This window comes from Arachis ipaensis, chromosome B7 (assembly GCF_059453495.1).
Source record: "Arachis ipaensis isolate K30076 ecotype BB chromosome B7, ASM5945349v1, whole genome shotgun sequence".
NCBI classification, from domain to species: Eukaryota; Viridiplantae; Streptophyta; class Magnoliopsida; order Fabales; family Fabaceae; genus Arachis; species Arachis ipaensis.
In genome coordinates this window covers 24,609,959-24,625,052 of record NC_142442.1, presented here as the reverse complement: position 1 = coordinate 24,625,052, position 15,094 = coordinate 24,609,959, and the positions used below count along the sequence as shown (strand labels likewise).

The window sequence follows — 15,094 nt, the reverse complement described above, 5'->3', positions numbered from 1 at the left end:
AGCTAATATCAAATTATTAGTTAAATTGTTTTAATTTTTTAAATGACTGATTTATGCAATATTGTAAATACAATTGTTGATGAATGAGAATTATTAATTGAGTTACTTTAATAGGGATTGTGTTCTGATGGCTGATTTAAATTTTGAAGGAAAATGTCAAAAAGTTAAACCATTTCTAAGCCTTAACTTGATTGTTCAATAATATTGGCTTAAAAAGAACTAAGTATATGAACATCAGGATTATAGTTTTACTTACTTTATTAGTAACGCATTCATTTAACTTGGTTTCTAGAGATACATGCACTTCTACAATTATTTTCTCATATTATAAGATTAGCCAATGGGAATTATGAATAAAATATGTTACATATAAATATTCAATTTGCATATATTATTGAATGGAAATAGAAGGGATAATCAAAGAAGCATGTGCTCAAAACTATGAACAACGTGAATTCTGCATCTGCATATTAACCTGATTTAACATATTGGTTCTGAAATATGATATAATAATATAAAGGGTTAAAAAAATAAAACAAGTTACCATGCAGGAATTTCTTGAGCATTTTAGTGATCTAATATGTTGATTAGATAATTTTATTGTTTAATTGCATTGTTTGGCTTAGGGTCTGTTGCCTACATTAAAGGAAGTTATGCCTCACGCTCATCACCAGAACTGTGTGAGGCATATCTGGAAAAACTTCACAAATCGATACAAGGATAAGCAGGTTTATAATCTAATGAGTTGTTACTTGTTATATGAAGATAACTATGACATGACCATCATCGCAAAGGTCCTGTCAATTTTCAAGCGCCAATTCCACCTAGTGCTAGAGCCAAGCAACCTATCATTAGGCCACATCAACCACCCCCCATTCAGTCGAGCACTCCACCACCGATTCCACCACCTACAACAACTGGAGGGATCTCAGCTGAAACAATGGTAGCTGTCAGCAAGGGTACTGCATCAAGGATGTTCCAATTTATTCTAAATCCTGGTTTCAAGCATCTGAGGAAAAAAGTGACCAGTATTGTATGCTGAAGACATAACATTAGGCTTTTTAGTGTCTTAGTCTAAACTGTGTTTTGGTGTTTTAATTCTCTACTTTGCTATTATCATATTAGTTTTGGATGAGAGATTGTTGTATTGGAAACTCTCAGTTTGGTTGTCATTATGTTTCATGCTGCTGTATGCATGAAGAGTTTGTGTTTTGACACTTTCTAGTATCTTGTTAGCTTGCTACCATGACATGAATAGTTTTCTTGAAGACTTGTATGCTAAGTTCCAAAATATATAATCTACGGCAGTTTACTTAGTATTGGAAACAATGGTGTGTTATGTTGTTCCCATTTATTTTTTTCGTGATGTTTGTGATTGCGTATTTAGCCGAACTAACACTGTTCCTTCGTCCTTACTAATAGTCTCACTTCAACGCCAAATCATTGCGCTGTTATTCTAATAGCATCAACTAATTAGTTGCTCTTGATTTTAATAAGCATACATATCGCAAAAACTTGCTTTAATTTACTACCATTCAATCCAAAAAAATTACAAATGTGCTTGCAATTTCACCAAAATACCATTCAAATATTAAACTAAAAGAAAGCTTACACATAATATACGTCTAACTTTAAATCTCTTCCAAGACAATGATTACCACTGCCAAGGACAAAACTAACAATGTTAGAACCATAAAAACAAACACTAAATTGAAACCTCTTCTTTTGGAGTCAATTTTTGGGGCTACATTTTGATGAACCTCTAATATATCAATTCTACTCTGCAACTCTATCAGTTTTTGTCCCAAATCATCATCATCAATCTCACATACGGGTGGCATATTATCAACCAACTTCGCACTAGACATGACCTCCGCAACACCATTATTAAAGCTGATGTCAAAAATCTGGTCAACCCATGCAAAGAATTTGTGTAACACCCTACCATACAGAGTCTTATGCTTAAGTCATAATTCAGAGATGGCAAGGTATTACGACCTCTAAAACAAAAATTTAGTACGTATAGTAGTATGAATAATTGATTATAACTAGGAGCCTTTGTAGAAAAAGGGGTAAACAAAAACCGTAACTCGAACGCGCAACACTCCGATCGATAACGTAACGAGCAAAGGATAAGCTAACGCAAGATCATATATATAAAGAGTGTCAAAAACGGGAATATCAAGACTCAAAATCCGGCTGCGAAGATAACCGGTCCGAGCATAATAATATATACATATAATAAAATAAGGAAACCCCAAAGGAAACCCAAAGGGACACAAATACATACAACCTATTCTCCAAAATCCCCTCTAGAAGGAGTCATCACAGTTTGTATTATTTAATGGAGATAAAAGTATCTAAACAAGATATATAAACCAAAACAGAGTCCCAAGAACAAAGGATCTTCGCTAATCCAGAAGTCTCCAGCATGCCTCAACGAGAAGCCTCGCGTCCTGCATCTGAAAACCACAAAATCCGCATGGGTGAGAACCAGAGGTCCCCAGCACGGTAACAGCTTCCACATATATAATACATAATAATAGAGGAAAGCCAAAGGCAATCCTAGAACTTCCTCCAGATAATATCAAAGCTTATAAACAAGCTAAACCATATAAGGGTATCTGACTAAAGATTCTTCAGTCTAACTAATACTTCCCTTTCCAATTCCTTCAAACCTCCCAACCACCAGCAGGAGTATATTATAGCAAACACAGTTATATCAGACAAAGAATATACAAATAGGAGCAGTTAAGACATTTAGACAATTAGCAAGTAATATGCAGTCAAATAGGCAATCTCAAACAATTCACATAGTATGCATATGATGAATGCCTGTCCCTAGTGGCTGATGATATCATCTGTCGGTTATAGAGCCAACCCGACAAGTCCTGGTAGCTAACCATTGGACTGTCCCTCTGTCGCGCATCCCCAACTCGAGTTATACTCGTTATAAACTTGATCATAAACATGATCCATATCCATCACCCTCACTGGTGAATATTTCGGGGGCGAGCTCATCCGGGTCTTTCACAGTGCCCGGCCACACTTACGACATAGGGTCAACAGAGTCTCGAGCCTCCACCTGGAGCACGTGGTGGCTAGCCACTGCTTCCTCCCAGGGATCTCGTGCCTCTGATAGTGGAAGTGCAAATCTCAATTATCAATAATTCAGCATAAGCATGCATGAATTCTCATCCATGGATCAACATCCAAATCAGCCATCCGGCTCACGGTTCAGTCCAGAACCAGCCAATATTCATATTATACACAGCCTTTCCGGCTCACGGTTAAATCCATAACCAGCCGTTTCATTAGCAATTATAGCCTTTCGGCCCATGGCTTAACAAGCACTTCCACCACCATCCTCCGCATCTCACATAATCATCTTGATCCTCATTGATCATTCATTTTTCCCTTGCTTCACTCGCAAGTTACCTCATTCACTAGCCCCTTTTTAATAGCTAGGCATGTCATAATGATTTAAGACATAAATGGTGAGATCGGAGGCTTAGAAGTATGAGATTTGGCTTTTAAAACTCAAAAATCAACTTTGGGATGAAAACAGGGCCACGCGTACGCGCACGCGTGGATGGCCTCAAAAACTCATCGACGCGCAAGCGTCATGCACGCTAACGCGTGGATTAAAGATTTGCCAATCGACGCGCACGCGCCAACCACGCGTACGCGTGGGTGTTCTCGTGCCCCAGGCACAACACTGGCACAGTTCTGGCATAACTCTCTGGAAAATGGCTGGGCATTGGGTGCAGCACAATCGGCGCGCCCGCGCACATCACGCGCACGCGTGGATGGCGCTTTCTGGAAGATCGGCGCGTACGCGCCAGGTGCGCCCACGCGCAAGGGGTCATTCTGCTAAAAATTTTCTAAGTTAAAAGCTGCAGAATTCACAGATTTAAACCCCAATCTTCCAACGGACATAACTTCCTCATTTTAAATCGTTTTTCACCCGTTCTTTGAACGGCATGGACATCCCGGATCCAATTTCATTTCTAAACAGATTTGGTACAAAACGGAGATCCGTAGTCCAAGTTATGTCCCGCCAAAGTGTGCCCAAAAACCATATTTTCATACAAAACCACAAAGTGCCAATTTCAAAACAAGCCATTTCCAACTCTTTTCAAAACCAATCAAAACATGCTAGGTTCATCCCTTTTCTATGAAATCAATCAAAATATATCAAATTCAACATCAAGCCTCCTCAACTCACACATTGACACACATTACCACAAATTACCAAAATCACTATCTCATCATTTTACCCCACTTCACCCAAGTGGCTCAAACTCAAACACATTGACATATCATATACTATTCCTCATGCCAATTCTCAACAACACCAATTCCAGTAAATTATTATTGTACACAATCAACATCATACTCACCATCAACATGGTTCAACCCACAATTCAACCATAACCAATCATCAAGTATATATCACAACATGCATATTTCTCATACATCATACCACTAAGGCCTTAATAATCATCATCACATATATGACCACATCATATATCTCAATCATTCAACAACATCAACAATTCAATGCCTATCTTAGGGCCTCTAGCCTAAGTATTTCCTACCACATTACATATTAGATACGGGAAACCGAAACCATACCTTAGCCGATTTTCCCAAGCTCCCCCGGAGCACTTCCAAACCACTTATCCACAAGCTCTCAAGGCCTCAACACCTCCAAGAACAGATTTTTCACCACCAAACCCTTTCCAAGCTTTTCAAAGTCACCAATCAAGCTCCAATATTCACATATACACAACCTAAGCCACAACCATCATACCCATACACAACATCTCAAAACCCAAACATCATAGAACAACAAAATCACACTAGGGTTGAGAATCTTACCACACCCAAGGTCCAAGGAGACAACATTAACCTTCTCCTTCAAGAGAGTTGGGTCCTATAACATCAAAGAACCCAAAATCTCAACATTTTACCCATGAAACTCGAAAATAAGGGCTGGAATTTCGAACAGAAACACGTGGCTTACCTCAAGATTAGTTGTATGGGTTTTGTAGAGCTCTCCGCGGTGAACGCGTGGCCGCAAACGGAGCGGCAATCGGAGCTCTAGATCAAAAGTTATGGTGGTTTGAAGATCAAGTGAGAGAAAGAACTTGAGAGAGTGTTCTTCCTCCCCTCTCTTCAATTTCAGCGTGTTTGAGTGTGTTGTGAGGAGAGAGAGTGCTGAAAACTAGGGTTTTGGTTTAGTTATGTTGGGCCAAGGGCCCACTTTGGGTCCGGTTGGCCCGGTTTGGCCCGTTCGGTCCAATCTTGGTCCGAATTCTATAAAATTGGTACCGAAATTCTCGTCTCAATTTCCTCTATCATATTAAGCCATAAAAATATCATTTTTGGCTTTCTAGAATAAATTCTCATATATGGGTTAATTAGCCGTTAATTAACCGGGTCTTACATTCTACCCACCTAATTGGGAATTTTGCCCACAAAATTCAAATTCAAATTCAATTACCTGAGAATAAGTGCGGATAATCCGTTCGCATCTCCGACTCAAGTTCCCAAGTGTGTTCCTCAACACCGCCTCGACTCCAAGCCACTTTGACTAATGAAACCTCTTTTCCACGCAACCGTTTGATACTAGTATCATCAATTCTGACTGGAGCCACTGGAAGCGTCAAATCTTCTCTTAACTGAACCGATTCGGGTTCTAACACATGGCTAGCATCAGGAGTGTACTTTCGAAGCTGCGACACGTGAAATACGTTGTGCAGGTTTGAAAGATGGGGTGGTAAAGCCACCCGATACGCCACTGGCCCAATCCTCTCCAAGGTCTGAAATGGACCAATGTATCGAGGATTCAACTTCTTTTCTTTAATCGCTCTACCTACTCCTGTGGTCGGAGTAACTTTCAGGAAAACATGATCTCCTGCCTCAAATTCTAAGGGCTTCCGCCTTTGATCGGCGTAACTCTTTTGACGACTCTGCGCCGTAAGCATCCTATCTCGGATCTTCTTGACTTGTTCAGTGGTCTCAGCTATCATTTCCGGCCCCAACAAGCCTTTCTCTCCAGCTTCATACCAACATAGTGGAGATTGACATTTTCTCCCATACAAAGCCTCATACGGAGCCATTCCGATGCTCGCATGGTAACTATTATTGTATGCAAACTCTTCTAACGGCATATACCGATCCCAACTCGCTGGTTGGTCCAAAACACAAGCTCTCAACATATCCTCTAGTGTTTGGATCGTCCTCTCGGATTGACCATCTGTTTGAGGATGGTACGCTGTACTCAAGCTTAATCGAGTTCCAAAAGCTTTCTGAAATGCACCCCAGAACCTCGAAGTGAAACGAGGATCTCTATCAGAGATTATAGTAGCAGGTACACCATGGAGTCTCACAATCTCCTTTATGTATAACCGAGCTAGCTCCTCAAGGGTGTAAGTCATCCGAACGGGTAAAAAGTGAGCTGACTTCGTCAGTCGGTCCAGATCACCCAGATAGCATCAAAACCAGTCCTAGTCCTTGGCAATCCCGACACAAAGTCCATTGCAATACTTTCCCACTTCCATTGCGGAACCTCTAAGGGTTGCAACATCCCGGAAGGTCTTTGATGTTCAATCTTTACCTTTTGACAAGTTAAGCACTTTGAAACATATTCCGCCACATCATTCTTCATACCCGGCCACCAAAACATCGCCTTTAAATTATGGTACATCTTAGTACTTCCCGGGTGAATGGAGAATCCGCTTTTATGTGCCTCCTTTAAGATATCTTGCCTCAAAGTGCCAACATCCGGCACCATGATCCTACCCTTGAATCTCCATAACCCATCTTTCTCTTCCGACACTCTCCACTGTTTTCCTTGCTCGATAGCCGGTAACACCTTCCATAACGCTTCATCATTTTCATGAGCCTTTAGGAGTTCGGACTTAAAGTCGCTCGAGATTTCTAATCGGCTCAAATACAAGGTTCCAGATACTTCTCGAGCACCAATTTTTAGACTCTCGAATCCCTTGAGCAACTTCTCCTCTTGAAGCATCATCCAAGACGCATATAACGACTTTCGACTTAACGCATCCGCCACTATATTCGCCTTTCCAGGATGGTAATTTAACTCAAAGTCGTAGTCCTTCAACAATTCCATCCACCTTCTCTGCCTCATATTAAGCTCTTTCTGATCAAAGAGATACTTCAAGCTCTTATGATCAGAGAAAACTTGGAACTTAACCCCATAGAGATAATGCCTCCACACCTTCAAGGCAAACACAACCGCAGCGAGTTCCAAATCGTGCGTAGGGTAACTAACTTCATGAGGTCTCAACTGTCGTGAGGCATACGCCACCACATTATGGTGCTGCATCAGCACGCACCCTAGGCCCTTTAACGATGCATCACAGTACACCTCAAAAGGCTCGTTCGGCTCAGGTAACACTAACACAGGTGCAGTGGTCAACTTTTTCTTCAATGTCTGAAAGCTCTCCTCGCACTCAGGAGTCCAAACAAACGGAGTGTCTTTGCGAGTTAACTTTGTCAACGGCAAAGCTAATTGCGAAAAGCCTTTGATGAACCTTCGGTAATAGCCAGCTAAACCCAGAAAACTCCTTATCTCAGTTACTGTGGTTGGTTGCTTCCAATCCATCACAGCTTCTACCTTGGTTGGATCTACGGCTATTCCCTTCTTACTCACCACGTGACCCAAAAACTTCACCTTATCCTTCCAAAACTCACACTTAGATAGTTTCGCATAGAGTTTCTTCTCCTTTAGAATCTGCAACACGGTCCTCAGGTGTTCCGCATGCTCTTCTTCAGTCTTGGAGTAAATCAGTATGTCGTCAATGAAGACAACAACGAATTTAAACGGACGGAATACTCTATTCATGTAATCCATGAATACTGCAGGAGCGTTCGTCAACCCAAAGGACATTACAGTGTACTCGTAATGACCATAACGAGTCCTGAAAGCGGTCTTAGGGATATCCTCACCCCTCACCCTTATCTGGTGATAACCGGATCGCAAATCAATCTTAGAGAAAACCCCAGCTCCTTGTAACTGATCCATGAGATCATCAATCCTCGGCAATGGGTACTTATTCTTTATGGTGACCTTGTTCAGCTGCCTGTAATCCACACAGAGTCGCATACTTCCATCTTTCTTCTTTACCAGTAACACTGGAGCTCCCCACGGGGAAACACTTGGTCGGATAAAGTTCTTACCCAACAATTCCTCTAACTGAGACTTTAGCTCGGCCATCTCTAACGGTGACATCCTATAAGGAGCACTTGAGATTGGTCCCGCCCCAGGCACCAATTCAATAGCAAACTCGACCTCTCGGTTAGGTGGAAATTCCTCAATATCATCGGGAAACACTTCCGGAAACTCACACACTACCGGAATCTGATCCAACCTTTGATCATCACCCGAAACACCCGTGGTTAACAACAGGATACCCTGACATTCGGTTCCAGAACAGTTCACCATCATTGAATTCAAGTAATAATTATTCACCACAACCGGCCCTTCTGTATCCTCCGGCATAAAGTACACCGACTTGGTAGAACAATCAAGCAGGACATGGTTTTCGGATAACCAGTCCAATCCCAAGATAAGATCAAGACCGATCATCGGTAAGCAGATTAGATTATGGACAAAATCACGCTGCTTGAACCTAAACGAAACTTTTGGGCATCCTAGTCTAGTTACCATAGCTTCATGGGTAGCATTATACACTTTTAAGTCATAACCTAAGGTTACGATCTTCAACCCTAACTCATGGGCTTTCTCAAATGCAACGAATGAATGCGATGCTCCCGAATCAAATAAAGCATTTAAAGTTTGACCAGCCATTTCACAGTTACCTCGAATGAGTGTCTCGGATCCCTCTGCACCCACAGCTGAGGTGGTGAACACCCGACCCATCTGTTGTGCTTTCCCAGCACCTTGCTTTTGCTTCTCTGGACAACTTGCGGCTTTATGCCCCGCCTTTCCGCAATTGTAGCACAAACCCCATCCGGCCTTGCATGGTACTCCCGGATGGTGACTCCCACACCTAGTATAAGCTTGTTCATTCTGAGGTTGCTTCCCAAACTTCTTCCCTTGGAAATTGTTGTTGTTGTTGGGCCTCCTGAAAGAGCTCCCCCTCTTGAAAGACGGACCTCTAGGTGCAAAGCCCTTCCCTCGGTTCTGTGGAAATGAACCTTTGTGACTCCCTTTCTCAGCGGTTGCCCTTTTCACACACTCCTCAGCAACCCTACACTTGTTCACTAATTCGGAGAAAGTCCTAATCTCCATTGGTCCTACTGAACTGAAGATATCACTCCGGAGTCCTCCTTCATACTTAACACACTTCCATTCCTCATATTCCACCGGAGTCCCTTGGCACATACGAGAGAACCTGAACAGCTCCTCAAACTTGTCAGTATACTCTGATATGGACATAGTACCCTGCTTCAGCTGTAACAATTCAAGTTCCTTAGCCGTCCTAGCAGAAGTCGGAAAGTACTTCTTATAGAACTCTTCTTGAAAGACATTCCAGGTGATATAGTCATCACCCTGCTGCAGAAGACGTCGGATGCCTTGCCACCAATGCGACGCCTCACCGGTGAGCATATAAGTGGCAAACTCGACACGCTGTCCTTCAGGTACCACTTGTGCTTGTAATGCTCGCTCTATAGCCTGAAACCATGTATCAGCCTCAGTCGGGCTAGTAGTTCCCTTGAACTTAGGCGGATTAACCTTCAAAAAGTTTGCCAAGGTCATCGGACCCTGAACTCCACCTCCATCATTACCATGGTTGTTCATCTGTTGACCAAGAGCCTCAGCAGTGGCTTGCATAGCAGCAGCCATGTTCTCCAACGCAGCCATAAAGTTCACCGGGTCATTAGGATTATTCTCCGGTGCACGAGCATTCGTACGACCTCTCGCACTACCTCTACCGCGTCCACGAGGCGCCATCTGGTTCCTATACACACCCAACAATCGATATTAAGTTGATCAGTCTCAATATCGGAAGTCTAGTGCTTCAAAGTCCCAAATGCATGCTCATGAACGTTTATGCCAATTATATCAAGCAGATATACTAATAGCACATAACACACACACAGAGAGAATGCACAGAAGCATAGTCAGTCCATCCCTCAGGCTCTATAGGAACGAACTGCTCTGATACCATAATGTAACACCCTACCATACAGAGTCTTATGCTTAAGTCATAATTCAGAGATGGCAAGGTATTACGACCTCTAAAACAAAAATTTAGTACGTATAGTAGTATGAATAATTGATTATAACTAGGAGCCTTTGTAGAAAAAGGGGTAAACAAAAACCGTAACTCGAACGCGCAACACTCCGATCGATAACGTAACGAGCAAAGGATAAGCTAACGCAAGATCATATATATAAAGAGTGTCAAAAACGGGAATATCAAGACTCAAAATCCGGCTGTGAAGATAACCGGTCCGAGCATAATAATATATACATATAATAAAATAAGGAAACCCCAAAGGAAACCCAAAGGGACACAAATACATACAACCTATTCTCCAAAATCCCCTCTAGAAGGAGTCATCACAGTTTGTATTATTTAATGGAGATAAAAGTATCTAAACAAGATATATAAACCAAAACAGAGTCCCAAGAACAAAGGATCTTCGCTAATCCAGAAGTCTCCAGCATGCCTCAACGAGAAGCCTCGCGTCCTGCATCTGAAAACCACAAAATCCGCATGGGTGAGAACCAGAGGTCCCCAGCACGGTAACAGCTTCCACATATATAATACATAATAATAGAGGAAAGCCAAAGGCAATCCTAGAACTTCCTCCAGATAATATCAAAGCTTATAAACAAGCTAAACCATATAAGGGTATCTGACTAAAGATTCTTCAGTCTAACTAATACTTCCCTTTCCAATTCCTTCAAACCTCCCAACCACCAGCAGGAGTATATTATAGCAAACACAGTTATATCAGACAAAGAATATACAAATAGGAGCAGTTAAGACATTTAGACAATTAGCAAGTAATATGCAGTCAAATAGGCAATCTCAAACAATTCACATAGTATGCATATGATGAATGCCTGTCCCTAGTGGCTGATGATATCATCTGTCGGTTATAGAGCCAACCCGACAAGTCCTGGTAGCTAACCATTGGACTGTCCCTCTGTCGCGCATCCCCAACTCGAGTTATACTCGTTATAAACTTGATCATAAACATGATCCATATCCATCACCCTCACTGGTGAATATTTCGGGGGCGAGCTCATCCGGGTCTTTCACAGTGCCCGGCCACACTTACGACATAGGGTCAACAGAGTCTCGAGCCTCCACCTGGAGCACGTGGTGGCTAGCCACTGCTTCCTCCCAGGGATCTCGTGCCTCTGATAGTGGAAGTGCAAATCTCAATTATCAATAATTCAGCATAAGCATGCATGAATTCTCATCCATGGATCAACATCCATATCAGCCATCCGGCTCACGGTTCAGTCCAGAACCAGCCAATATTCATATTATACACAGCCTTTCCGGCTCACGGTTAAATCCATAACCAGCCGTTTCATTAGCAATTATAGCCTTTCGGCCCATGGCTTAACAAGCACTTCCACCACCATCCTCCGCATCTCACATAATCATCTTGATCCTCATTGATCATTCATTTTTCCCTTGCTTCACTCGCAAGTTACCTCATTCACTAGCCCCTTTTTAATAGCTAGGCATGTCATAATGATTTAAGACATAAATGGTGAGATCGGAGGCTTAGAAGTATGAGATTTGGCTTTTAAAACTCAAAAATCAACTTTGGGATGAAAACAGGGCCACGCGTACGCGCACGCGTGGATGGCCTCAAAAACTCATCGACGCGCAAGCGTCATGCACGCTAACGCGTGGATTAAAGATTTGCCAATCGACGCGCACGCGCCAACCACGCGTACGCGTGGGTGTTCTCGTGCCCCAGGCACAACACTGGCACAGTTCTGGCATAACTCTCTGGAAAATGGCTGGGCATTGGGTGCAGCACAATCGGCGCGCCCGCGCACATCACGCGCACGCGTGGATGGCGCTTTCTGGAAGATCGGCGCGTACGCGCCAGGTGCGCCCACGCGCAAGGGGTCATTCTGCTAAAAATTTTCTAAGTTAAAAGCTGCAGAATTCACAGATTTAAACCCCAATCTTCCAACGGACATAACTTCCTCATTTTAAATCGTTTTTCACCCGTTCTTTGAACGGCATGGACATCCCGGATCCAATTTCATTTCTAAACAGATTTGGTACAAAACGGAGATCCGTAGTCCAAGTTATGTCCCGCCAAAGTGTGCCCAAAAACCATATTTTCATACAAAACCACAAAGTGCCAATTTCAAAACAAGCCATTTCCAACTCTTTTCAAAACCAATCAAAACATGCTAGGTTCATCCCTTTTCTTTGAAATCAATCAAAATATATCAAATTCAACATCAAGCCTCCTCAACTCACACATTGACACACATTACCACAAATTACCAAAATCACTATCTCATCATTTTACCCACTTCACCCAAGTGGCTCAAACTCAAACACATTGACATATCATATACTATTCCTCATGCCAATTCTCAACAACACCAATTCCAGTAAATTATTATTGTACACAATCAACATCATACTCACCATCAACATGGTTCAACCCACAATTCAACCATAACCAATCATCAAGTATATATCACAACATGCATATTTCTCATACATCATACCACTAAGGCCTTAATAATCATCATCACATATATGACCACATCATATATCTCAATCATTCAACAACATCAACAATTCAATGCCTATCTTAGGGCCTCTAGCCTAAGTATTTCCTACCACATTACATATTAGATACGGGAAACCGAAACCATACCTTAGCCGATTTTCCCAAGCTCCCCCGGAGCACTTCCAAACCACTTATCCACAAGCTCTCAAGGCCTCAACACCTCCAAGAACAGATTTTTCACCACCAAACCCTTTCCAAGCTTTTCAAAGTCACCAATCAAGCTCCAATATTCACATATACACAACCTAAGCCACAACCATCATACCCATACACAACATCTCAAAACCCAAACATCATAGAACAACAAAATCACACTAGGGTTGAGAATCTTACCACACCCAAGGTCCAAGGAGACAACATTAACCTTCTCCTTCAAGAGAGTTGGGTCCTATAACATCAAAGAACCCAAAATCTCAATATTTTACCCATGAAACTCGAAAATAAGGGCTGGAATTTCGAACAGAAACACGTGGCTTACCTCAAGATTAGTTGTATGGGTTTTGTAGAGCTCTCCGCGGTGAACGCGTGGCCGCAAACGGAGCGGCAATCGGAGCTCTAGATCAAAAGTTATGGTGGTTTGAAGATCAAGTGAGAGAAAGAACTTGAGAGAGTGTTCTTCCTCCCCTCTCTTCAATTTCAGCGTGTTTGAGTGTGTTGTGAGGAGAGAGAGTGCTGAAAACTAGGGTTTTGGTTTAGTTATGTTGGGCCAAGGGCCCACTTTGGGTCCGGTTGGCCCGGTTTGGCCCGTTCGGTCCAATCTTGGTCCGAATTCTATAAAATTGGTACCGAAATTCTCGTCTCAATTTCCTCTATCATATTAAGCCATAAAAATATCATTTTTGGCTTTCTAGAATAAATTCTCATATATGGGTTAATTAGCCGTTAATTAACCGGGTCTTACAATTTGCAATGAGGGAGTTTCTCCAGCCCATACCAGAAACAGATTATTCAACACAATTTTTTTTTAACTAACTAGAATACTAACAATTGTTTACCTTATATAGTGGCCATCCAGAAAATAACATGCTCGGATTTTCATGAGTTTTTGAAATGGAGATTATTGCATACAAACCGCATAAACATTTTGGGTGTTGCCCCTTCGTGATTTCAACGTTCCTCAGCCTGCTCACATCACCATGTACAAGACCAGTACCACTGGAGCCACTGTGTCTCCCTCCACGGTGATTCGAAGAAGATGAACTTCCTCTACTTGGAATCATCAAAACTGAACCTGGATATGTCGATTTTTGCTGATGACGAACTAGGGTTTCATGAGGACGACCTTCAATGATAAAGAACGAGAAAGGAGGAGTATTAATATGATGCCATTTTTTCAAAAAACTTCAGGGACTGTTTTGTCCTCTTTGCACACGTGGACACTTAACTGCCACATGTGCGATTTAACGTGCCAACTTAGCAATTTCCGTTGATGAGTCACGCCGAAAAATAGTCTGGGGACTGATATGTCTGACGGAGAAAAATCATGGGGACTGATTTGTGTATTAATTTTGTTGGGAAACTAAATCGTCCACTTTTAAAATCCTTGGGGACTGATTTGGGTAATTACTCTTTTTTTAATTTAACTTCATTTATATAACTTCTTTACATTTTGATTTTTTTTTATCTCACTCTCTTATTACTCAACTTATCACATTATATCTCAAACTATTAGGATGTAATATATCATATATTAATGAGATATACTATAATTTGATTTTCATATATACTATTACATTAAATACTAATCATATATAATAATATATTTTGAATGTCATTAATGTTAATTGATATTTCTTTGTAATCACTAATTTATTTTTTTCTTATTGCACCTACGTAATATTATAGAGATTGTAATAATCTAAATTTTAATTGTCATTAATTTTAATTAATTTTTTTGTAATCACTAATTTATTGTCTTACTTACGTAATATTTATTTCAAGTTTTTTAAAGTGGAATAATAATTTATTCTGATTTTTAACACAAATGTTTTCAGATTTTATTATAATTGGATTTAAAAAATATTAAATACTTAAATTAATTTATTCAATTGATAAATTTACTCATAACATCCATAATTTCATATTAATAACATCCATAATTTTATAATCATAACATTCGTAATTTCATACATATGATATCTATAATTAATAAATTTTTACAATTAATATTATCAAATTTCAAACTATATGTTTTATTGTATTTTTCAAATTATTATCTCATATGTGCACTAATGAGTTATAATTTTAATTATTTTAATATTTTTATTTAATATTCATATGTATGCTTATTTACTGATTTAATATA

The 15,094-nt window shown here is 40.8% G+C and overlaps 1 protein-coding gene across 1 annotated transcript; it reads right to left on the bottom strand.

The window, feature by feature from the left end:
* Positions 1 to 2,436: 2,436 nt before the first annotated feature.
* On the bottom strand, positions 2,437 to 9,952 carry LOC148550602 (uncharacterized). Its single transcript, XM_088495153.1, has 2 exons — positions 8,857 to 9,952; positions 2,437 to 2,462 (listed from the first exon to the last, which is right to left on the bottom strand). The coding sequence occupies exons 1-2, from the start codon at positions 9,950 to 9,952 to the stop codon at positions 2,437 to 2,439; spliced, it is 1,122 nt and encodes a 373-aa protein (XP_088351279.1).
* Positions 9,953 to 15,094: the final 5,142 nt, after the last annotated feature.

Coding starts and splice junctions, on each gene's coding strand:
- LOC148550602 (XM_088495153.1), bottom strand. CDS start 9,952: ATGGCGCCTCGTGGACGCGGTAGAGGTAGTGCGAGAGGTCGTACGAAT. Junction 2,463..8,856: donor ATCCGAGACACTCATTCGAG/GTAACTGTGAAA, acceptor TGTGGTTTTCAG/ATGCAGGACGCGAGGCTTCT.